Below are 27505 nucleotides of genomic sequence, written 5' to 3' on the forward strand. Positions count from 1 at the left end.
GTACAGGACCTACATCACCCACCCTGCTCCACAGTGTCAGTACAGAACCGACATCACCCACCCTGCTCCACAGTGTCTGTACAGGACCTACATCACCCACCCTGCTCCACAGTGTCTGTACAGGACATACATCACCCACCCTGCTCCACAGTGTCTGTACAGAACCTACATCACCCACCCTGCTCCACAGTGTCTGTACAGAACCTACATCACCCACCCTGCTCCACAGTGTCTGTACAGGACATACATCACCCACCCTCTCCACAGTGTCAGTACAGGACCTACATCACCCACCCTGCTCCACAGTGTCTGTACAGGACCTACATCACCCACCCTGCTCCACAGTGTCTGTACAGGACATACATCACCCACCCCCTCCACAGTGTCTGTACAGGACCTACATCACCCACCCTGCTCCACAGTGTCTGTACAGAACCTTCAGCTCGGTGACTTCGTTGAATGCGTCATCATACCCAGAAGGTGTGGAGCGTTGCTCACAATGTCAGTCACTGGATTGCTGGTCAGGACTCACTTACTTACAGACCTCTGTTATGTACCTGGATTATTAACAACTAACAAACATGGAGCGGGTTCTGTTTCAGAATCAATGTACTATTCAGGTGGTTGAAGCATTGGTAAAGTTCTTGTTCAATTCCTCTCTGTGACTGACAAAATTTGAGAATCCTGCTGTGGTCTTTTGTTTACAACTAATTTCTCCTAAATAGCAGACCATGCTATGGTAGCCAATGATGCAACAACCTTTATCAATTACTTTCTTGAAACTACATTAACCCAGACAGCATAATTCTTAGTGAAATTGTCCAGATTGACAATATTTCTGGATAAATAAATAAATAGTACATAGTAATATAGTTTCTGAATAGTAATTGATAATTCTGGAATCTCCAGACAAGTTTTAACTGTGAATATTAATATAAGATTCTTTACATTTTCTCTGAATAACCTTCTGATTTATGACATTTTCAGGAAAATGACTTTGAGCTGGGAAATTATGTTAGTGGTATCGTAGCATTCCACTCACAGGCCATCTTGGTTGATATCAGACATGGAAAGTGAAATGAACATGATATGTACAAGATGACTGACAGTAGGGTGACTCGTCTGTCACCTTGTCAGTGGCAGGCTCCCCGCCCTGATGCCCCCCTCCTCTGGAGGGGGATGACTCAGGTGTTGGGAGTGACAGATTAATGTTATGTACAATAGATCTTGTCGATTACAGTATTAATTACGGGTACTGTCAGTTCCTAATCCAGAACATGAAGGATGATGCGTGACGTGTGATCAGTTTCGGTTGTGTTGAAATCTACGACCAGAAGTTGACATGTTCTGTGTGGGATTCTCCAGGTTGATGTTTGTCAGGTGCCCTGATTGGCCATAAAACAGGGAGTCAGAGGTCAGACTACCCAAATGGTGGACGAGATGAAGTAGCAAAGGTCATCATTGACAGGATTTGTCATTGTCTTTCAAATGTCTATTCATTTAATTGTACAAGAAATGTGATTGAGAGTTCAAGTTCTTCTCCTTGAATTTATGGAATGGTTTAGGGAACAATCTATTGCAATGTGATCTTTTTCCATTTGAAATCACAGCCCCCCCCCCCCCCCCCCCCCTTTTTGTTTATGACACTTAGGCAAATATTTTGAGCAGATGCCTTTGACAGGATAGATTTTATCCAAAAAGTATTAGCCTAACAGGTAATGAATTTTCATCTATTTTCCTTTTTTAAGGAAAATATCTTTTCATACAGTGCAGAGCATGTTTATGCTTATGTGACAAATTGCACTAAAAAATAAAACAAGGCAAAGGAGTTTTATGGTGTGTATTTAGCTGTTGTCTATTTTTTAGTGTAAAATAAACAGGCGGGTTCTCCATGAAACCTTTCCATCAACCCTTGTTCTGTGTCATATCTACATGAGCTGTCAACAAACATATGACATCTTTATCAATTTATGTAATTTAGGTTATTTCACTTCCATCAGGAATGTTCCATTAGGAATCCATGTAGTTGAAACTGATGCTGGTTTGGGTGATCTAATATATTCCGACTTAACATAAATATGCTAAGTGCGTGTATAATGGATAGTGTTGAAAAAATACCCTCCTCTGTAGCATTGTTTTAATGAGGATATGTGGAGAGTTATTAAGAGCTGGATTAGTCACAAGCCAGTGTAATCAGAGCTTTGAGGTGCTTGACTAGTTAATCACCTGTAGGTCGAGTTATCGAGCCAGCGTGTTTGACACAGGAGTCGGACTGAGAGGTAGAGATGTGTACCATGTACTTAGCATAGTTTGACAGTTGCCATCAATCACCCACAGAAGCTTAGGGGGACAGGCTGGGGGGTGAAGTAACAAGCATGGGGGTGGGGACCAGCATGTGGCTATTCTTGTATAAAGCTGGACTAGCAGTCTGAGGTGAAAATGGCTGTGGTCGCAGTTCAGCATGATGTTATAGACCTGCATTAAACGTCCACTGTATGTGGGCACAAGGACGCTCTTAGTCGCTCACACATCAAGTCGGTGCCAAGGCACTGGTGATAAGAATGATAAACGACAATGATGGATCCCTCCAATGACGTCGCTATAGCAACTGTCAAGGCCCATCAACCTCCATTGGGAACATATCATTTGTGTGGTTCCGGACTGTCTACAGCCTGACAATGAATTATGATGTTTTTGTGAAAATGCCACCATTCTTTTGACAGGAAAATTATCATAAATCTTTTGTTGGTTACCCCACATAAGGTCATAAATATTTTGATTCTGTCTAATCGTAGCGTTATTATGGCGCTGGGGCAGAGTCTTAATGATGCGGACCTCTCACATACAGCATATTGTCTCTGGGAGGTGATGGATTGCGGAGCTCACCCCTCTCGGCCATAACTCAAACTTTCAAGTGCGATTTTTAATTGCATTTATCAGCAATGTCATATGACACAGCCTACAAGGGGAATTGGCCCTGTCTGGAATGTGTTGCCTGCTGATAAGATACTGCTTGTTATTTCTTCCTGTCTAATGCGCCAAACATTTTTCATTATTACAAGCTGGCTTGCGTCAATCACGAAGGAAAAAAGCCATAATCCTTGTCAAGAGGATTAAGAGTAATGTCTCAAATAAACATATAAGTTTTAACGTGATCTTCCCTTAGAGTGCTTCGGGCGGAGGGATTAAGATGTCAGACACTGATTACAGGCTCCAGGCTGCATGGCAATTAATCATTACAATTTGAATATTCCGACAATAAATATCTTTAATTGTTATTCGTGTGCTGATAGGTATCTAAATGTAGACACCGTGGCTTGGCTGTGCCCATATATCTGGTGTTTATCTGAATACAGCCCCGGTTCCATATCAATCATCTTTTGCATTTTCTGAGAACAATCTTTGGCTGAAGAATCAAAACTACATTTTCTTGTCTGCCATTTTTGAGTAGGCGACTTGCACTCGTAAATATTTAGAATTGTCACTTGCAGAAATTTCTTAGTCTTTATTGAATTTCCAGGAAGAATATTGGACATGATTTAAGGGTATTTTGTTGTGAAGACATCAGATATGATTGAGGTATATTTTATTGCTGGGTTGACAGAAGTCTTTGTTTAAGGAATGGTAACTTGTGAGTAATGTTGAAAGTTTTCACCCATGATATGGAATCACATGGTTAAAGACTTTGATTTACAAGGTGATGTTTTTGTCAAGGGATTTTGAAAATATATGGTATGACTGTTCATAATGACTCAATGGGGACTTAAGATTTATTCTACATGAATTTGTGGCAAGATATACTATAAAAGGCTTCTGATATCGGCTGTACAGAAAATGTCAATTTTTAAGGAAGGATCATATGGATGTGCGGGCAGTGTTGAGCGTAATCTCAAATCATTAGTTCATGTGCATGCTGTGGTCTTCTATTTAACATATGGGGGTGGTGGGGTAGCCCAGTGGTTAAGGCACTCACTTGTCACACCAAAGGCCTGGGTTTGATTCCAGTGTACAGTGTGTGGAGCCCATTTCCAGTGTCCCTCGCTGTGATGTAAATGGTGTTCTGAAAGTAGTGTACTCCCTCAATCACATTTGATCAAATGTATTGGTAGTCAGACCACGATGAGTGAGTGAGTGAATGTGGTTTTACGCCAGTCAGCAATATCACAGTGGCCTATCAATAATTTAGCCTGGTCAAGGAAAAGCATGAGCAATCAAGAGTGGAACTGGTATATAGCTTAATGCTGCTTGATATTGCTTGAATTGTAAGAAGGAATTGGGTTTCCTGGCGCCATGTGTTCAGGCGCCTGGCCTTCATAGCAGTACACATACAGGCCTGTGAGAAACAAGATCACATGCTATTGCTGAAAATAACCATCTATATGAACTTGACAAAAAGATAATATCAAAATATAAAATGTGAAAAATTATTCAATATTGACTACTTATGTAACTCAACCATCAAAATATTAGGGAAGAGATTACATGGATGTCAACTTCTTTATTGTGAGGAACACAACGTTTCGGAGTATATGCTTACTCCTTCATCACCTGGTCCATCAAGCATAGTCATCACCTGATGAAGGAGTAAGCATATACTCCGAAACGTTGTATTCCTCATAATAAAGAAGTTGACATCCATATATTCTCTTCCTTATGTGAATCACTTCTAAATGCCTTTCAAAGACCTCATCAAAATATTGCCTCCCAGATTCATATTGTTATCAATAATAGGTTCACCGGTCAGTCTGTTGTAGCATGGCTCATTGTGAGACTTAGTAGCCTCGTGGTCAAGGTGTTGGCTCATCACGCATAGATCTGGGTTTTCATCCCAACATACTGTATTTGACGTTAAAACCACCCAGGGCGGTCTCATAATTAGAAATAGGGGGCTCTTATTAGAATATAATTTTGGTGAGATTAAAAACGAGATTGAAAGATTGTAAATTTTGTGGTTTATGCTGACAGCCTGAAATGATATAAAAGAAGAATGTGTGTGTATTATACACGATAGATATATTTTCGAGAATTGAATTGCCCATAATTAAGGGTGCATATTACAAACGAGTGTGTATTATACACGAATAAATAAGTTTTGTGTACATTGATCAATCAGTAAGGGTCCTAACTGGGATTGTACACTAGCCAATATATTAGCAAATATCGCCGTGGGCGCTTATTAGAGCGAGACGCTTATTACGTTGAATACGGTATGTGTGACGCCCATTCTTGGTGCTCCCCGGCCATGATACTGCAACTATATTCTTAGTGGCTTGAAATTCTACTCACTCACTCGCTCATTGCTCTATTTGACTTTGAATCACAGCAGGTCAACATGACTTAACCTATGAATATACATGTAAAGCAGCACTATTCCACACTATACATGCAGGCTGCCTGTTTCGCTGCAACACAGTTACCACAAGAAATACCAGATACTTACATGTGTGTGAATAGCAGTGATATTTCCCATTTGGAATCAATAATGATTTACAAAAATTCGACTTTAAATTTAAATGTTTGAAAAAAAATATGTTATTCCTAAAAAGAAAAACAGCAACAACAAAATATTAAAAAATTCCTTTTCTTTGTAAGAAAAGCGTATCTAGTTTGACAGAATTTGCAAAAAAATAATTTATTGTACATGATCGATATATATATGCTCTGACATAAAAATCATCATACGTCAAATGTTGATGTAGTACACTGTATGTAAGGTACGGGAACAGCAGCCCAGGGGCGCGTGTCATCATATTAGGTAGACATCGGCACAGGAAGGCAATTATTTAATGCCAAGATTTGCAATGATAAAATGTGACACTTAAGAACGAAAAAGAATTGAGATAAATAAAGTTTATCAGATGAGTGAAATGGATAGTTAAGATTTAGCACTTCAAGTTGAGTTTTTACACAGATAACAAATGATTTAAGAATTGTTGTGGTAGAGACAATTTCGTTTTCAATGTGAATATATTCGTGTCTTGAATTACCATATCTTGAGATGGATGTATTTTATATGTATGAAGCTGGATATATATGTCCATTCGGGTAAGCCTCCAAGACCACAGGGATTAATATTCCTGTCTCTGACACTGTTGGTATAGGTTTGCAGATTAATTATTTAAATCAATAAATTAATAAATGCTATTTATCTATGTACGAACACAGTTAAAATATGTTCATATATCTGTATCAAAAGTGTACACATTAAAAGTAACTTGATTAAACAAACGGGTTATATTTTAGCTTATGGGTTGTGAGAGTCAGTATTGCAGGTACAATGTGTACAGATTAAGAAACTACCTGGTACCCATATTACAACTGAGTTAGTGTGAACAAGATTTGCCTCTGCATTATTGTGTGTGTGTGTGTGTGTGTGTGTGTGTGTGTCTGGGATGTTATTAAAAAAAAAAAATTGTTCTCAAAATATCTTGAAAAAGCTAATCATACTTCAAACTTCATATTCCATTTTTGCAAGGTGTTTTTCTTTATAAAAAAAGTTTAGGCCATCATAAATCAAATATCAATTTTTCATCCCACTTGAATGACAACCAAAAGGGAATGTTAGAGCTGAGAATGGGATGTTAGAGCTGAGAATGGGATGTTAGAGCTGAGAATGGGATGTTAGAGCTGAGAATGGGATGTTAGAGCGGAGAATGGGATGTTAAAGCTGAGAATGGGATGTTAGAGCTGAGAATGGGATGCTAGAGCTGAGAATGGGATGCTAGAGCTGAGAATGGGATGCTAGAGCTGAGAATGGGATGCTAGAGCGGAGAATGGGATGCTAGAGCTGAGAATGGGATGTTAGAGCTGAGAATGGGATGTTAGAGCTGAGAATGGGATGCTAGAGCTGAGAATGGGATGCTAGAGCTGAGAATGGGATGCTAGAGCTGAAAATGGGATGTTAGAGCTGAGAATGGGATGCTAGAGCTGAGAATGGGATACTAGAGCTGAAAATGGGATGTTAGAGCTGAGAATGGGATGCTAGAGCTGAGAATGGGATGTTAGAGCTGAGAATGGGATGTTAGAGCTGAGAATGGGATGCTGGAGCTGAGAATGGGATGCTGGAGCTGAGAATGGGATGTTGGAGCTGAGAATGGGATGCTGGAGCTGAGAATCGGATGCTGGAGCTGAGAATGGGATGTTAGAGTTGAGAATGGGATGTTAGAGCTGAGAATGGGATGCTAGAGCTGAGAATGGGATGTTAGAGCTGAGAAGGGGATGTTAGAGCGGAGAATGGGATGTTAGAGCTGAAAATGGGATGTTAGAGCTGAGAATGGGATGCTAGAGCTGAGAATGGGATGTTAGAGCTGAGAAGGGGATGTTAGAGCAGAGAATGGGATGTTAGAGCTGAAAATGGGATGTTAGAGCTGAGAATGAGGTGGGTTGGAAGAGAGACTACTTGGCATCCTTGCCCCTTTTCCTTTGTTCTTCTGTGTCTTTTTGTGGCAGTTGGTTAGCTGAGTGGTTAAAGTGTTTGCTTGTCACACCGAAGGACTGTATTCAATTCCCAACATGTGTACAATGTTTCAAGTCCATACTGGTGTCCCCTGTCGTGATATTGCTGGAATATTGCTAAAAGCTCTCTCACTCACTCATGCAAAAGCAAGGTATTGTATAAATCTAAACATCTGAACCAAAGCATTTACAAAGCTGATTCTAAAGATATTGTGTGGGTAATATATATGTATTGACTGAATATTCTTGTATTTGTTTTGGGGGTTCTAGAATAGTTGTGTTTTGGTAAACCGTCAGCTCTCTTCCCATTGTTAACTTGCTGTTGAAGTTTGTAGTTGTAATAGCGTTTAATTTGATCAACCTCTCCCACCTCAGCAGCCTGCCACAGTGAGGGACCCCTGTTCCGTGACTTACGTTAGTGTCAGGGGTCTTGATTAGATCAAGAATTGTATTTATGGACAAGACTATTTGACAGTGACAATGTTAGCCAAGCACACAAGCTCATAATCCCATTGTGGAATGGTTTGCAGTTGTGTCGGATAGCAGGAAGACAAGCTGTCGCCTCTGTGTGTAAATGTCTGTCGCCTGTCACGTCATCCGCCTGACATCTGTCAATGCAATCACCATAGCGATGCACAGAACCGATTTCAAATTGCTGCAATCTGACAAGTGCAAAGTCTGTATCAAGTAGACTAAGTCAAGATGGCTTCCAAATCCCCTCCATTCTGACTAGAAAAAAATTTATAAAAAATTGGCAAACAGTGCGCCATCAGTCACAGTCACCACTGTTGTCCCAACCACTGCAACAAAGCAGGCCCCTCGTAAATTCCATCCTGTAGATTTTGCTGCAATATAAAAAATATGAAAAGCACTAGCTTGTGCCTTCAGTCATTTTGTCTATGATTTATTTTGAAGTATGTACATAAACATCTTCTGGAATGCTTCCTACATTTGCTATCTTATGCCTGGGATCGGATATGCGTACATTTCACTTTGAAAAGTAAAACGTGTAAATTTCTAATGTGTTGTATACAGTTTGACACGTACCTGTCAAGTTCAACTGTCAAGGATAACACTGTCGCTGTCTGTTTCCAACGAAAAGATCTTGCACTCCGTCACCGACTGATTGCTTAAGAGCGATGAAAGACAGGAAATGGCTTCATTAATTATATGAATGTATTTCTTTCAATAAATGCTTATCGTGGACAAATTTAATTTATTCAATTTTTATCAAATTTTGAATTGAAAGGATAATTTTCATTTCATTTATGAACTAGATGTAAAATAAATACAAATGTCGTAGGATAATAAGATAAATCTAGGTTGTATGTTTTTAAATTCTATGATATTAAACATGTAATCAGATGTTCTCTGTAAACAACATCTGTCGATCATGTTTGACCCGGTTGTAGAATCTGGTGTTTAATTACTTGAACACATCAGTTTTGTTATCAAGGTTGAATAAGTAATGATGAATCGTTTGGTAGTCTGTTAGAGATAGTAGCCCTGTATATGGTTGTGTTGGAATTTGCATGCTGTTTATGCCATAACTTTGCTGTGGGATGTACGACATAGTGCTCCATCTCCGGAATATCTATTTGGTAGACCAACTACCGTATTTGACGTAATAAGCGCCCCGCTCCCAATAAGCGCCCACAGCGATATTTGCTAATATATTTGCAAGTGAACAATCCCAATTAGCACCCCTTCCAACTGATCAATGTACACAAGACTTATTTATTCATGTATAATACACATTCATGTGTTATATGCACTCTTAATTATGGGCAGTTTAATTCTGGAAAAATATATCTGTCGTACATAAACATTTCAGGCTGTCAGCATAAACCACAAAATTTATCTTTCAACTCTGTTTTTTTCACCAAAATAATATTCTAATAAGAGACCCCAATTCCTAATTTTGAATTTTATTTTAATTAGTAATTTTATTATGGTATATTACAAACCCACTGCATATACCAAAGTTCAAGATCAATCACCAAATGTTATTTTTAAGCTACAACTAATTATTAGATTGTCATCTAAATATTTGTATACCTTGCTGAGAGGCAATTTAGCTTATTTTTTAAACAAATTCAAGGAATGATACATGATTGTTTAATAGGACAATATATAAAGTATATTTTGAGAAGTTAAGAAATATGCGAACACACATAGTAATTTATCTTCACCTGTAAGTGCTGGCATGGGAACCAAAAAATGAAGTGAGGTGGTTGGTAGGTTAGGGGGACGGTGATGAAAGTCTTAATATTAATGTATTATGGACTATAAAAGCAGCATTTGTCAAAGGGAATGTTGTAAACAATATATCAACTTTGCACAACATTTTGCATAACTTTATCATGTTTGCAATATTCTTCTGCAAAGGAGACTTAAAATTTGAAAACTTTGATTGCCAACATTTGGATTATGACAATGACCCTTGACTTCCTGTCCCACGTTTTTACTGCTGTCTGCAATACCACTCTACGAACGGCCATTACAGTCACTAGCGTACCATCCTCCATAGAAAGTGAATGTCTGATGCATGTAATGCTGGTTAATTTTGACGTAGATAATCCCCGAAGATTGCCCCCCTTGGCATGGCTGTGCCGTCCAACATTCTGATCATGCTGTCATGATTAATATCACAATATGTTCATCTTGCCAGACTCACAATCTACTGAACGTTGGTCAGAGGGCCTTTTTCCTGGCGATTCATATAAATGCTTCTCTTTGCCGGAGCTGTTGTTTCAGTTGTGTGATGATGAGCGTTTCCGTGACAGGGTGGGGATGGCTGGAAACACACACTGCTTTGTGTCATGTTCTGTCTGTCTGACATCAGGATTATCTCGTGTCTGGGAAAACTTATGAAACGTAATCAGTTTGAGACTATGCAAATGCTTGGCACTTTCATATATTGATAGTGTGTCTCATGTTGCTGATCTGTCATAAATCGAACTGAGAAGTCCACTTATGCTCATCCTTCTTGAAATTTTATTCATCCATTTATTGGTTCACTTTTTTGTTTATGTTTCTGTATGCATACAGATCCTTTGTATGATCTGTATAGTGTGTCTTCAATACAATCTAGCTATCTAGGGTATTGTCTTTGATAATTATTTTCCCATTCGATCACACTCAACAAACTTTGTGTTTGTAGTGGTGTTTGTATGTTTCAAACCCTTCCACATATTTCTCGCTCCACATTCCCTACCAAAACAAACCTTTCCCAAATCACCTCACTCCATCACTCACTCAACCCCCACCCACTCTCTCACTCCCAATCACTAATTCTCTCACTCCGAGTAACTCACTCACTCAAATCCCCATGCATCCACCTTCTCACTCACCCACTCACTCACTCACTCTTCCTGGCTGACTGGCTTGCATCACATCTTATTATTGATGTTGAGGTAGCTGTCAGCTTCAGTTTATCAGCTCATGTCAAACTTAATGTGAAAAATGGCGGGTTCCCGAAAAGTTTGACAACAACCAACATCCCTTAGTCTCTCAGAGCATGGGCGGTTGGGTAACCTAGTGGTTAAAGTGTTCGATTCCCACCATGGGTACAATGTGTGAAGCCCATTTCTGGTGCCCCCCCACCTTATGATATTGCTAGAATATTGTTTAAAGCAGCGTAAAACCAAACTCACTCACTCTCTCAGAGCATGTCAGCCATCTAACAAGTCTGTATGTGCTCCTGGTGAGGTGATCAGCACTTGAAATGTTGGAGCAATCTTCTGGAATGAATGGCCCCTTGTCTGGAGGTGGCGGCCGGTATCAGAAACATGAGCAGTTAAATGTGTAATCACATGTCCCAGACTGTGGCCCTGTCCTGATGACCAGCGTCCTCACTGGTCAGTCAGGTGTGATGAAAGGCCAGATGGTCACTCTTCACCATTAACTAGGGCCTAGGTCTTTCATGTTACCTCTCACCAGACTAACTATTGTGATAAAAAACAACTTTCCCAAACCCCCCTCCCTCCCATATTTTTTAGATTTATAAACTATGGAAAAAAATCCTTACATAATGTGAATCCAAACCAATTTTAAAAGCATTTGGTAACCTGAAACACCATGACAAATAACAACACTGATATTCACTAAAGATTTACTTCATTGTCAAAGCTCCTTTTGAAAAATCATTGGTTGTCATACAGATTTATTTGTTGTCTTCTAGGGTTAAAGAATACATGTCATGAATATATTTTACTTCTGACTTTTGACACTTTACGCCAATATGTTGAAATGATATTCAGCTTTAATTGAAATACTGAAATTATGATAATAAGGTAATTTAACTTTGATTCAGGGACATAATAAGAAGCACGTCAAAGCATTACTCATCAAAACAAATGTACAATGAAAATATGGTGTCTGTTGTTTTGATTGAAAATGTCTAAATTTCTTATTTCTAGGAGGTTCAATTTGAATTCCCAAGTGGATAAGAAATTACACAGTTCTAAAAATATGATGTGTTGAAATTCATCAAATATTATTTTATCGAAGGTAACATAAATATTCACAAAAGTAAAATTCATAAATACAGCTGTTTCTGTTTTTGGAGGGAAAGAATAATATGAATTTTTTTATGTATATTCAAGGAAGAATTATATCTGTAGGTGTATATGAGGAATAATACTGCAGGTGTATATGAGGAATAATATTGTAGGTATATATGAGGAATAAACTGTAGGTGCATATGAGGAATAATACTGTAGGTGTATATGAGGAATAATACTGTAGGTGCATATGAGGAATAATACTGTAGGTGTATATGAGAAATAATACTATAGGTGTATATGAGGAATAATACTGTGGTTGCATATGAGGAATAATACTGTAGGTGTATATGAAAAATAATACAGTAGGTGCATATGAGGAATAATACTGTAGGGGTATACAAGGAATAATGCTGTAGGTGTATCAGGAAGAATACTGCAGGTGTATCCAAGGAATATTACTGTAGGTGTATATGAAGATTAATACTGTAGGTGTATACACGGAATGATACTGTAGGGGTGTACAAGGAAAAATACTGTAGGTGTACATGGCTAGATTTAGCTATATAAAACATGCACCAGTGCAACCTATAATTGAACAATGCAACCTTATGTCCATGTAAAAACACTCAGTATCGCTGAGCATTATTTACCATACTACATTTCTAATTGCTGTGTTATGTGCAATTCATGGCACATGACACAGTCATCAGCTGCAACCTGGTTTTGTCTGGTGCAACTAGCTTTTCATGACAACATGCATGATGATAGTGATGATGATGATGATGATGATGAGGAGGAGGATGATGATGATGATCATAAAATGTTCACACCCAAAATGTTTTGTATTTTTAAATCTCCAGGATTTGTCCATGATGATTGATGATGGTGCTTATGATTATTTAGGTGTGGTAGTAGCAAACCAAATATGAACATGGATTTATTACTGCAAATTAGCTCTGACGTGATACAGGTGTCACACCATATGACACCTGTCTCAATACAGAAACCATGATGCGATAGGTATCTCGATACTGCGTATACAACATTTTGTGTTGAAAACCTAGTCATTAGTTTGTAACTGCTTATTTATATTGATGCAAGATCAACATGGACAATCGATGAAATGTGAATTGATACCAAATGAAATGTATCGGGTATTGTATCGTGCAATGTTTGCCTACAATGCACCAGTGAATCGTGACATCACTACTGCAAATATGTAATGATGGTGTCCTCCCAAACCCTCGAGGTAAAAAGAAAAATATGACTTACATTTTCTACTGAACATTTGATAGGGATACCCTGAGTGTCCAGATGGCGGATAAATCGGACTGGATGTTTAGAGATGTTGGCATACCAATAGGATGGTATTTGGGACATCTGAAACTCATTTAATAATTTTTCTTGTGTTTTCTAAGATTGTCTTTATATATCTTCTTACTTGGCTGGGAACTGCCCTGGGTGCCAGGTTTTATCAGTAACATGGGCTCAGAAATAAAATATCTATTTAAGAAAATTCTTTCTCACTCAACTGCTCCATGTTAGTTATTTGAAGCCAACACAGGATTATGCAAAGATCATGTAGTGTGTAAAGCAATTGTTTGTTATACCAAAACCAAAACCTTGATATTGCTGGAATCATACAAAACAAACAAAATCATACTCCCTCACTCGATGGTGAAGCTGTATTCTTGAATTATAATGTAAAACTCATTACGTCATGCTCATCTTTCTGTAAAAATACCAGTTTTACGTGTTGGCTATGTCATGGTTGGTAGATGTCTTTTGACTCAAACTCAAACTTTCTCTATTGATGTTTCAGGCACGTCTCAAGACGGCACCGGCAGTCAACAGCAAACATCTGACTCAGGGGGAGACGACTCTGAGCTGACTTCAGATGAAGAAGGTGAGGAGGATGAACCCATGAATAGTCCTGACAGCAACAATCAAGCCACTGCTGAATCGCGAGATTCAGACGCTGATCCTCCCCAACCGAGCACCACTGATCCCACTGAGGAGTGCAGTAACTCACCAACCAGCATGACACGTGCAGACACCCATCGCAAAGAGAAAATGGATGTCAGTGATTCTGATCTTGTACGCCCAACCAACCACTCTAAGAGTCCCACAACATCCCCTACTGTGATCGTGTCCACAGCAGCATTTGTGTCAAAGACTGAAAATAACCATTTTTCGCAAACAAACAAAAGCATGACAAAATCTTTTCTCCAAGCTTCCAATTTTTCTGATTTTATGGATCAAGATACTGATCAACCTCTTGATCTTTCAAAAAAGACAGACAAAGAGAAAGCCAAAGTAAAGCGAGCTGTGTCAAATGGCCACTCAACTTTCTCTCCTTCAGTTTTCCCATCAAGTCTGCAAAGTCTCCAGCAGAGATTCGGAGGAGATTTTCCGATCGAACCTCCACGCCGACCAAGCAACAGTATCCCACTCCAGTCCACAATGATTCAAGGCAAACCTCTGCTACGATCGCCACTGGTCATTCCTTCCCCGAACCACTCCAGGACCTCCCCAACACTGGACAGCCATAAACCACGACCATCACCCAAACTCGAGAAGGTAGCAAATCTTGGAGGTTCTCCAGCCAAAAAGATGAATCGTCCTAGTTCAGCTGAAGCCGAACTTGATGAGAAGAGTAACAAGTACACAATGCACAAATGTTCTTGCCAGAAAAACTTCACTACTTTATATTCTCTAAGTGTGCACCTCCAGGAAACAGGCCATGTTCCAGGAACAGCTAAGGCAACAAATCTCATGGACTACCCCAAGTTAGTCCGCGGTCAAGACATGTGGCTGAACCAGGAATCCGAACAGACGCGGAGGATTCTGCGATGCATGCAGTGTGGCGAGTCCTTCAAATCATTGCCTATGCTAACAGTTCATATGATGCAGACACAACACTATACAAAGATTGTCAGCTCAGATCATGGACGCAGATCACACAAATGTTCAGCTTATTGTGAAAAAGAACTTGATCGAGAATGCATTTTTAAGTGTAAGGTGTGTCATGAGCCTTTCACTGACATGGAAGGACTCTGCAATCATATGATTATGTCTGGTCATCATAAAAAACAGGTGTTAAGAACTCAGAATTATCCGGATTTGGGTATGCGTTCTCGGCGAAAGCGGTATTACAGTGAGGAAAGTAGTGCATGTGGAACACCCACAGTCGCGTCACTGCTGGAGTATAAAAGGAAGTGCATATCCCATGGCTCAAATGGCTTCAGCCCCATTTCTGAGTCTTCAGGTTTTGGCATAGAAAGCGCAATATCATGTGAAAACTGTGGACACAAAATTGAAATGCATAATTTTGTTGAGCATGTTCGGTTATGCCTGAGACAGAAATCTAATGTCATCGGTGCACTTAAACACAAACTGACAATGGACGACAGTTCGCGGCATCGTAGAGATAGTTCCTCATCTGTGTCCTCCCCAAAACATTTTGACGAGGCTAGGAAACACTCAAGAGTTGCCTCCCCTTCTAAGAACTCTCCATCACCACCTTCTTCTCCCTGCTCCATCAGTCCAACTGTCCATGAAACTGATATGGAGGACAAACCACAAAAACTTAATCAACCAAAACAACATCAAAACGTGGATGATGTTAATTCAAATAAATTGAACTTACATGATGGAACTGACTGTATCAGTCACAGTGTGTCAGAATCCTCTGACTTTCCCCTTGATATTGAAATAAAAAAGGAAGTTGATGCTCCTAGTCCAGACCTAGCTGAATCTGCACTTTCTCCATGCTCAGTCAAACAAGAGAGGAGTCCTTCTGTTTCACCCACCAAGGAGCTAAATGCATCATCTTGTCTACAAGATCGATCGGAAGCATGCTCACCACAAAAGAATGATGAAAATCGCTCTGAATCCCGAGTAAGCCTTGACATTATAGATCCTAATAGTAGTGAAACCAATGGCCGAGGGGATTCAGCCTTGAAGGCCATGGAGTCCTTCATTCAGAGGAGCTTCAGTTCCAAGTTTGACCACCATCGAAGCAACATGGTCCATATGATGAACCCACTCAACAAATCAACTCTGCACCTGCCTGGAACAGCTCAAGCAGAGGCTGACTCAGCTTTTAATTATTTTGGAAAGCTGAGAAAATTTTTCAATTCATTTCAACCTTTTGACAGCGAGGTAGCTCCAAAGAAAACTTCCCTACCTTCAGGGACAGTTGCACATCCTGAGAAATCCACAAAAGACACTGACAAGAAAACTGCTCAGACAGAACGGCTAGCAGCTCATCCTGCTTCTGCCACAGATACCAAAGATGCTGAGAAGCAAAAGACAAGTACACCAAAGTCTGAAATGAGTAATGACGATGCCAAATCACCAGCCAAAGAAAGCCAACCTGATGAACCCTCCGAACCCCTTGTGAATAAATACCTCAATGTAGCTGAAGGGGAACCGGTACCTAAACGAGGCTCTGCACTTGATTCACTAAGCAGCTTCGTGTACGGGCAACCGATGACCAGTGAGCACCCTCTGGACAGCCTGCAGAGGCTGTTGACAAAGACTGACATTCCTAAGATGCTTCAGCAGCAGATGGATCCAATTGCATGTCGACATCTTATGTCTCCCTCGGAAATGATGGCAGTCCCGTTAAATCTTTCACTGAAACATTCAAAGTCTGATGACGAGGATGACGACCATCTGGATGAACAAGCTGAGGAACTGGCAAGTCTTCGGGACAGTGGAAGCCCCTTGATAGGTTGTGATGGCGAGCTGCTGGAATATAAATGTGCGGCTTGCAGTAGACAGTTTGCATCAAAAGGCTCATACCGTTATCATCTGAGTCGGTGCCATCTATCGAGTGTCAAGAAGTACGGCATTAAAGAGGCCTTCAACATGAGTCCATACGTTTACCTACCTCTTGATCACACAGCCAAGTTCACTAAGTATTATGAGATGGCACATGAGCTTGCGAATAAGGGAAAGTAAAGTGCTAGAAAATTATGAGTGTTTCCCAAGTAGTGAGTGGAAAATCCTATCAAGTAAAAAATGCATCCGTAGAAAGAGTTCTTAGTGTTTGTAGCTTTTAATTGGAACTGAAAAACAGCTAGTTAAGTTGAATTATTCACAGCGCTACATTTTCTGCCCTTAAAGATGAGGTCATAATAGAAAAATAATACCCACCCTTCATTTTGTAAAAATACCTCTAACCATGATAGTTGTTCATAACAAAACTCATTCAGCCTGCAAGAGGCATCTTGAACAATGCATGCTCAGTTTCAATGCCTAAAATAATATTTGAGCTACCTCACTTTTGGAAAACAAGATGACAAATTACCTAACCCTTAATCATGGCATGTCCATTGATCCTGTTGAGCTTCAACTCATGGCATGTCCATTGATCCTGTTGAGCTTCATTACCTAAACTGTTTGTTCTTCATTATCAAATCAATTGAGCAATACTAGCCTATTTGCAGAGATGAGTTAATATTTAGCTTGATCAAGACAGGTTATCATTGCTTGGGAAACATTAAATTAATTTTTGGAATGGTCTCTTGTTTGTGGGGGGAAAAGTTACTAAACTTGTGTCATAGTGTGTGATGACCGTTGATGTAGAAAAGGGAGGTAACTGGCGTATGGTGAATGTTGTTGAAGCCCATAGCTTGTCCGACTCGGTTCAACCAGTGGATGTTGTGCTGATTAGGAGAAGCCTGCCCATTTGTTCATAATATCATGACCACGTGATGTGACTTCTACCAAATATTGCATTTTATCTTGTCCAAACGGCATTTATCTGATATTTTCTTTTTTATCTCAACATCTGTTCATGTGTTCTTGCATTTCAAGTGCTGTAATGCTTTGAATATATATATCCACATCTACCATATCAGTTTTGATTTTTGACATTACATATGCAATTTTGTGATTGAGACTTGACCTTTCATTTATAGACACTGATTTTCAACATCATTGTAAATATCAAGACTTTTTGATGTGAGTTTTGTTATGATTAAGTTGAAAACATCTTTATGGCACAAATTGCATAATTTTGAATTTGCATAATACTTATATGCATAAAATACTTCCTCTGAGGAAGTAAGTAATTTGAGCTGGAAGACACAGATATATGTAATCTTGCCAATATGATGGTATTATTTGCTTTTACATGATATTCAATTTCAGCTTTTTAGTGCTATTTTACAATTTATGTGACTGATTATTTCAAGAGCAGCTGTTCATCATTGATCTTAATTGACTTTACTTACGCAGATCATGTCTCGTACTTAAATCATGAATCCACCATAATAAGTCAGTGACCCAAGTAATGAATTCTTATGGTAATTTCACCTTTTGAATGAACAATTTGAATCTAAACATGACATAAAAATTTTAGTCATTAAAAAATGAAATGTTGATATATTGTTTAAAAACAACACAAATTTTACTTTTGTTTGATTAAGGTTATAGCGTTATATTGTTCCTTCATAAGAACATGATTTGAAAATGGAAATCATTTGTAAATTTGTAAATGGTGGAGACAAATCTCATGGAAAAGCTAGAAAAATCTACATATCAATGAATCTCTTTTCACCAAATCTAGGCAGTTATTTTCTACCTTGATTGACACTGTGCTGACTCAAAGGTTTTATCCATAGTAGATTCAATTTGATATTTAAAGTTATCAAGTAAATGTAGTAAATACTTCTACAGTTTTTTGTCAAATGAACAAATTTAGATTTTACGTCAACTTTTCACTTTTATTAATAAGTTAGTTTCATTTAAGAAGTTAAATCTGAGTTCATCTGTGCCATTCAGGGCTCACAATATGTAGACAAGCAATGTTTGTTTTCTTCAAAATTTCCTCAGTACTCACACTATTGCCTACATTGGTAGTAAAACTTCTGGCATCATGTGAATTCTTTTTGAATATGTCAGACAAACTATTTTGATTCATAGAAGGATTAAAATCAAAAGTTACGCTCCCTATCAAATATGTAATTTGACAGACATATGATACATAACTGTGGTACCATCAACCTGTGTCAGTACTCCAGGCTTATTGGACTCCATCTAGCTGCAGACCATGACCACAGTATTTCCCTACTTACAGTTTGAGAATTGTCATCATGTTTGCTGGAGCTAATATTTTGTGTGTCACATGAGTTTCAAATTGTGTATCCCACAGTGTACCACAGTTTGGATCACATAGTGTGTACCTCAGTGTATATCAGATAGGGTGTACCACAGTGTTTATCACATGGTGTGTACCACAGTGTATATCACAGAGTGTGTACCACTGTGTATATCACAGTGCGCACCACAGTGTATATCACATAGTGTGTACCACAGTGTATATCACATAGTGTGTACCAGTGTATATCACAGAGTATGTACCACTGTGTATATCACATAGTGTGTACCACAGTGTATATCACAGTGTGCACCACAGTGTATATCACATAGTGTGTACCAGTGTATATCACATAGTGTGCACCACAGTGTATATCACATGGTGTGTACCACAGTGTATATCACATTGTGTGTACCACAGTGTATATCCCATAATGTGTGCAACAGTCAATCTGACATTCACAAACTGAAACAAGCTATTTTTAATCAAATTTTTATCTGATATTGAAAATGTTTATCATCCAAACACATTTGGTTCAGTTGTCCGTTCTCAAATCCCTATATTGTGTCAAGTGGCCGATACATGATGGAGATGGAATAACCCTGGAAGTAAGAGGATGGATCCCATTGTGTACTTGACCATTTCTTTGCATACCCAACCATATCAACTTATATACCAAAGCTGTTCTACATCTTCCTATTTAATTTGTATGCATGTTTTATTTTCTTTGACCACAATATACTCTTTGTGATAATTTTCATCTTGGTGCAAGCTTGCAAACATTCTATGAAATCCCATGGCTCTTAGGAGCATTTTCATCTGTGTCAATCAAATGTACTGTAAATACATATGCAATGAACATGTTGAATCAAAGTGGTTCTGATGTGGATGGGCTTTAAATCATGTATATATGGTTACCTTTTTAAGTGTTTGAAATCCGTTGATTCAAGGTTTATTCAAGTTTATGATGTAGATAATTATAGACTCAGTTTGACAATCTGTCAAATCACTTGCAGATGATGTTTAACTGACAACTTGTTTTTTATCATGTAAATAGGTAAACAGCTTTAAATGATAAACAGTATGTGGGTTTTAAAAAAATATTAATAATGTGACATGTATAGCAATTTAATTCTCTTTTATGTAGGAATCAGAGTAAGTTTACTGATTTTAAGGCTGATTTGACCAAGTGCTATTTGTCTGTTGTATGGAAACTGTTTGTGTTTTGAAACTATTTACCCACCAACTCTTCATGTTTCTGATGAACCTTATACGACTCTATGTTGTGCCCCCAAGGGGATGTTCGACCTGGCCTGTAGCAATGTTACATATGTGCTTTAACTTGTGTCTTGCAGTCACTCAGATGTCTGGCAGTGTATATTTACGACAGTTGTTATAAACATAACTGCTCATATTCTCTTGTTGAAATATGATTTTATCTTCTTAACGTGCCCAAATTGATTGTTGTTTTCACTGTTTTATAAGTTTAAGTCTAACTCTAAGGTGAAAAGAACTGTTTTCCTAAATTCATCAAATTCAATTAACTTAATTATATATTTTTATACTTTTCATATTTTCATTTGGCCGAATTTTTTACTTCTGTTATTTCAGTCACATTTGGAAGGCTGTGTTGCAATACCCACCAGCCATGACAGATTAACTAAAGTCATATGAAAAAAATCAGGTGTTTTTGAACTTGTTTTGAGTAGGAAATATAAAACTGAAGTTTTGTTCTTACAAGGACTGTGACACAGTAAGTCTCCCAAATAATTTGTCCATCTAGCATCCCCACTGAATGAAAGAACTGTACACTTGAGTATGATGGGAGTAGACACTGAGAACACACATCCTACACAGTCCCTGATAATGAATGGTTCCAGCAACTGAAACTGTCTTCACAGCAAGAAGTGCAAATGCAGTATTTCACCTGGAAGTATGTCGATTACTTTGTGTAAGGCCTTCATTTTTTATTGTTTGGTTCACAACATGTTTTGTCCAAAATTCAATGTAGGTCGAAAAAGAAATTTTAGGAAAGTCTTAACTGGACAGGACATTAAGTTTAGTGTTGGTAGTCAAGGGTGTGACATTAGTTTCCCAAGATGCCCTCATTATTGTATACACCAACACTTATTTGCAGCCCAAGTTGGGGGGAAACATTGAGAGTTTTGAATGTCAAAATTAAAAGCAGTTTCTGGAGCCATCAGTTTTCAGATGTACCCGTTACTGTTTTTTTCCATCAAAATAATTATGTAACTTTATTTTGTTAAGAGTCATCTTATTTAGCCTCATTTTAGTCTTATTTTAGTTATATTTTCTTGGCAAAACAACTTTTTTTAAAATAATAGGTGTAAGGTATCTGTATAAAAATTACAAAATAAAGCCAATAGTCATTGATCATTAGATTAGCATGCCCACCCATCTCCATTCTCATTAAAATCAGATCTTAGACTACCACATAACAAAAATCTGAGGACATCCCACTACGAGTCACGTCAGAACACCCTTTTGCAAACTTTGACCGACCAATGAAATGACTGACAAGAAATCGTCATTTGCCAATCTTAAGGAAGCTTTCTCGAGCTTTATGACACTGGTTTCAAACTGGTGACTCCGCTTCGAAACATATTTTGATGTATTCGCGATTAAAATTTTTAAAACTGATAAAAAGAACATTCTTGAATGGCTTATAGATAGCCTAGATTGTATGGGTATAAATATGAAACCCTTAAGTGTCGTTTGGAAAACCCTCTGTTAAATATTTCGAGGTTGCAGGATTAGAAAACACATTCCGACTGTCACTTTTGTGATCTGGTAAGCGACGCTCTGATTAGTTTGATGAAAGGTTATTCTGACGTGATCCGTTATGGGATGTCCTCAGTTCTATGTTTAGCGATAGCGAGAACTAAGATCTGATTTAAATGAGATTGACCCATTGCTCTCTGAAAGCTTTCTTACTCACCTCAGGGTTGTTTGGTTGTTTCAGCAACTGTAAATTTGTAGTGCTTTTAGAAATAATAAATAATAAAATTCCTCGCTCCACACTTTTCAGGAAGAGAAAATTGATCAATGATTAATGTATACTGGCCAAGACTCTTCAAATCCAATAATAAGTGTACAATTTATATTGACCACAGAAGCAAGACTGGCATTTCATTACACACGCCTATAAAGAAATATATATCTGCTATCAGAGAATGAAGTTGAATAGTAGTTAAATCAAAACGTGTTTTAGTTTTGTCAGAATGTCAAATAGCCCCACTGTAGCTACCAAATAACCACACATTCCCAGATACCAGTATTATCAGAAGTGCTATGAAATGTACATAATTGAACCATTTTTGTTTTATTGATTTATTGTGTTCTATGTTATTGATCAGTTGTTGATATTGTGAAATTGACGCTTTTTGACAGAGCTGTTAGAACTGCTATTCATCAGTATTAAGATTGACAACCCTGTTTCCGATCAGCTGATTACCTTTCAACCAATTGTTCTTGGAATCAGTGAAACTGATCAGAGCACAAATTGTTCTTGTTTTGACTAGGAATTTGTTTAAGGCATTATACGAGATAGAATAATTATCATGAATAGTAATGCATTACCATCATTAATAGTAATTTAGTTATCAACATGAATTATAATGCATAATTATCATGAATATTCTTGCATAAACATGACTATCAATGCATTATTAACATGAATAACAATGCACTATAATTAGTGATGCATTATTATCATGAATAATATTTGAAGCATTTGTAGAGATAGTGGTATTTAAATTAATATTAAAAAATCAACTGATTTTGATCTGTAATTGTTTAAGTACTCCTGAAATATTGAACACCAGTGCAGTAATATATTATTATTGTGAGAAGTTTGCAAATTTTGTATCAGGAATATTTATAATGAATTAATTTAAGTATTAGGAATCTGAATATTTAGATGACTCACCACCTCTGTGTTCCTCTACTTAAGTTTTCATCCATGTATCCATGTAATAACACGTTTATGATTGATATATTGATCTGACAGGATGACACACGTCCTTCCTTGCTGATGCCCTATGGGTCACTTTTGGTCATTTATTAAGATCTGTTTCATTTGAGATCTGAAAACTTTGCTATTAAAGAAATGTTTTATCATTTGCAATGGTTTGATTTTATATTCTCTATAACACATCCTTAATCATGGTACGAGTTTGTTTACAGACTTGGAGAAGTTTCAAGAATTTTGAAAATAATAATACATGCAGCTTGTAGAACAGACTAGGTGATTCCTTCTGACAGTGTATGGAGCTAATAGGACCATTACTTACAGTATTACATTTATTTCCCATACCTGGTGAGTTCTGAGTGACTGTGTCAAAACTCGCAGCAGCTTTAGTCTGGCATCTTGCCAACCTCTTTCTCTCCACCAAATTATCATGTTATTCTTTTATTTCAAAGCAAATAAAATATATTTATACCTCAAATGTATAATGTTTTTTATTTGATTTAATCAAATTCATTTTCACCTGACATTTTACAACCAGCACATTTGTTAGCCATATCAGACAAATATCCTGCCTGCTTGATAAAAGGGAGAGAACTCTGTTGGCATGATATTTGCTTCAGTAACTGAGGAATCTTTTGTCCAAAAACAGTTTGATGAGTTTCATTTACCAAATCCCATGAACTGTGGATGTGACCAAGTAATATACCTTGTATGGTAAATTTTATTCAAAAGTAGCAAAATTATTTTCTTCTGATGTCTGCGAGTCACATGTCTGCTGCTATTGTGTACAGATCAATATTGTCCTCTTCTTCTGGGCAAGGCTGTAAAAACTATCCAACAAATTCAAATGTAATGAAAAGGAGCTGCTCAACACTGTAGCTTACCTTGTCACATGCATGTTCTCTACAGAGCTGCAACACTCTTGAAAACCACCGGATAACGGAAACCAAAACTTGGCATTCTTGTTCCCAATTAGCTGACAAAAGTCTGCAGAGTGAGTGAGTGAATAACAGTGACCTGTAAGTAATGGAATCTGGATCATGCAGACCAATGACTGGCAGCACAATGACAATTACAATGTCACCGAGGTCTACCACCTGATCTAAGCTCTTTGACTTGTACAACCAGCAGTGAGTTGCTCATTCCTCCTGTTGGTAAATTGCATATATAATTACACAAAATGAAGCAAAAATATTCAAACTAATACTAGTAGTGGTTCAAAACTTTTCATTTCATAATTATATTCATTACTTTGGGAAAGGAGGGGGGCTGTCATCGGCTGTTTGTAAATTTATTTCATGTGAACTGACAACAACCTTCAATGTCATTCATATGCCAGAACAGTTCTCCATGCATATCGAGGTATTGAATAAAGTATGTGCTGGAAACAAATCTATCACACACCCTAACACACATATTTAATGAAGAGCTCTATACTTCATTTATGAGAAACATCACCTAACATTCAAAATATTATTTGTGAGGGGAAAACTTCATTAAAATGAGCTGCTGCAGTGCCATTTGAAGTAAGTGTTACAGCACTATTGGATTCATCCCAGTTCAGTGCTATTCGACTCATCCAAGTTCGGTGGTTGGACTAATAGAAGTTCAATGCTATTGGACTCATCCAAGTTTGTAGGATTGACTCATTCAAGTTCAATGCTATTGGACTCATCCAAGTTTGTAGGATGGACTCATTCAAGTTCAATGCTTTTGGACTCATCACGGTTCAGTGCTGTTGGATGCATCCAAGTTCAGTGCTATTCGATTCATCCAAGTTCGGTGGTTGGATTCATCCAAGTTCAGTGCTGTTGAACTCATCCAAATTTGGTTTTATGGGACTCATCCCAGTTTGGTACTAATGTACTCATTCATGTATCTCCTCAGACTAAGAATAAACATATTACTACACCATAACTAATTCACATCTTTATATGTTTTCAACACAAGATACCCACCAAATGCAGTGTTAAGGTGAGCTAAAATGTCAAGAACACATTTGTCTATGAATGACTGTCTCCATGATGGGGAATTTTTTTTTTCCCAATAGGACAGCTGGGTAGTAAATTCCTGTTCAATATCTTGAAATTTAACCCAGAACTAGAGGTACAGAAGCTCACCTTTATTCAGTGACAGAAAATTTGGACGTTGTGTGTCTCACAACCATTACACAATACTTAGACATAACTAGTTGACCAGTCACCTTTGCTGGTGTTTATATTACACATGTAACTGGTATTAATATTAAATATGCAATGCCAAATGTATGTGCCATTTATGTAAAATGTATGCTTTATCTGTTAAGTGAGTGAGTGAGTGAGTGAGTTGGGTTAAACGCCGCTTTAAACAGTATTCCAGTTATATCACGGCGTGTCAGCTTAATGTGGGAAGAAAGCCCGAAGTGATGCAGGTCTCAGATGTTTACCACCAAGGGACGCAACTCGTGCCACCTGTGCCCCCAATTATGTTAAGTGAAACATTATGAAAGTAACACTGTCCCAATAAAATCATAGTTAAATACCAAAAAACGTAATAGTGTGTTTTCTGTAATACTTGTTATTTCAATTTTAAATAGCAAAGAAAACATTACCTGCTCATCCTACTGGTATTATTTATCGACAATTCGGTAAGTAAGGCATATGTTCTGACACCAGGATACCAACATAATGTGTCAAGTCATCCACCACAAAGTTTGACTTTGCTTCAGTGTTAAACATAATTATAGTTTAAATACTTATAAATATGAAATAAATTCAAATAAAAGCAATACATCAAGCAATTGCACTTAAAAAATGGTATAGTCATACAAATAATTCCTGCATTGTACGAACATGGGGAAACTCATCTTCCCAAGGCAAGTGATACGAGATGGAATCTGATTGGTCCATAGGAGAGGCTTAGAAGGGACATAACTGCTAATAGCCACTGGTGGCACAACGATCGAGCCCAGTAATTCCAGCCTAGTTCGGCAAGGGTGGAAACTGGACTTTTAAAGTTGCCTCGGGAAGATGGGGGAAACTTCAAAGTCATAAACTCTTGATTTTCTCATTCATTCAAAAACATCATTATTGAGTTTTTTTCACATATTTAAATTTTACATCAAATTATATTTAATACTTATACTATTTCACACTATGTATTTCTCCTTCTTCTTTTGATCCAATGTGGAAAAGTGCTTGAACAAAGTTTCCAGCTTATAAAAATACATTCACCCGAACACATCCCAGCATCACCATGGTCACTACCCAAACAAATGGGTCACACACTACAACCCCATGCATAGCTACCAACACGACCTGATCACATGACTATCTCTGCCATATCATTCTCTTTCTTAGAGCTGACAGGCAAGAGGAGCTGTGATGTGGGAATGGTTGGGAGGGCATATAGCATGTGAAACAGGATAAATATTATAAATACAATGTATACAATTTATTGTAAAATTTACAAAATTTTAAACATATCCTATCTCACACTATGCATTTATCCCATGGTTGGACATATGGGGCGCAGATCACCTAGCCTAAGTAGACTACAACCGTGAGACGGACACAAGGAAGCTGGTGTTGGACTGTGACACAAGCATAAGTCATAATAATGTCGCATGTCGTAAAGACAAGAACTCAAGAGTGGTACAGCTTCACTCTACAGCTGTTGCAAGGGCCAGGAGGAATACTGTCTTAAGAGTGATCAACTCGAAGTCCTTCTCATCAAGTGTTTCATACTCCACTGAGGTCAGATGATGAGGGATGACATTAAGTAGGTGGTCGAAATCGAGTTAACTGGTCAGCCAACTTGTAGGACCAAATGGTGGCTGTAGCTCAGCAAGCGTGGAGATTTTAGATCCCTTTGTAGTAGCAATGACAGAGTTGGTTGCAGCGAGGTAAGTAACCAAAGTAGAGCCCTTGAGTTTCCAAGTCGATCTCAGATGCTGTAGATTCTCATCGATGTGTTGAGGTGAAGCAAAGGTTGGCTTTGTAATGTCAGGAGCTCAACAGTAGGCTTCGAACACTTTCCATTTACGGTCATATAAAATCTTGGTGGAGCCTCAGTGATGGTCTTGGTTACTCATATCAATTAACCATTGGCGAAAAGTGACTTCTGGAGAAGATGGGAGTGAGGCTGGAGGAGAAGATCTTCCCACAGAAGAAGATGGTGAAACTCTCTTTATGCAATCTTTACCAAAGCTATGAACCAATTTTGAACTTTTGAACACCTTCAGGTAGAAGGCTGGTTAGGGTAAAGGCATATGAGTTGAGGTTCTCCCATGAGATGGCCAGAGCGTCGTGGTCCCATGCCCAAGGATCTGGGATGGGACAGACACTAAATGCTGTATCTTCGACCACCTGTCTGGAGGAACAAACATCATGCACTGTTAAGTGTCGAAGAGAGCCCCGATGAACTGTAGACGTTGAGTGGGAGTTGTTTCAGACTTTACAA

General features: G+C 38.2%; 1 protein-coding gene across 1 annotated transcript in view; it reads left to right on the forward strand.

The window, feature by feature from the left end:
- Nucleotides 1–17813, forward strand: part of LOC139454023 (uncharacterized) — an 81024-nt gene extending 63211 nt beyond the window's left edge. Inside the window, exon 2 of the mRNA XM_071235506.1 lies at nucleotides 13786–17813. Within this exon, the coding sequence (XP_071091607.1) occupies nucleotides 13786–16931 (3146 nt within the window). The 3' untranslated portion in view covers nucleotides 16932–17813. The remainder of the gene's footprint in view (nucleotides 1–13785) is intronic.
- Nucleotides 17814–27505: the final 9692 nt, after the last annotated feature.

The sequence above is a fragment of the Haliotis cracherodii genome, unplaced genomic scaffold (genome assembly GCF_022045235.1).
Source record: "Haliotis cracherodii isolate W230 unplaced genomic scaffold, xgHalCrac1.p SCAF_10, whole genome shotgun sequence".
Lineage (NCBI taxonomy): Eukaryota > Metazoa > Mollusca > Gastropoda > Lepetellida > Haliotidae > Haliotis > Haliotis cracherodii.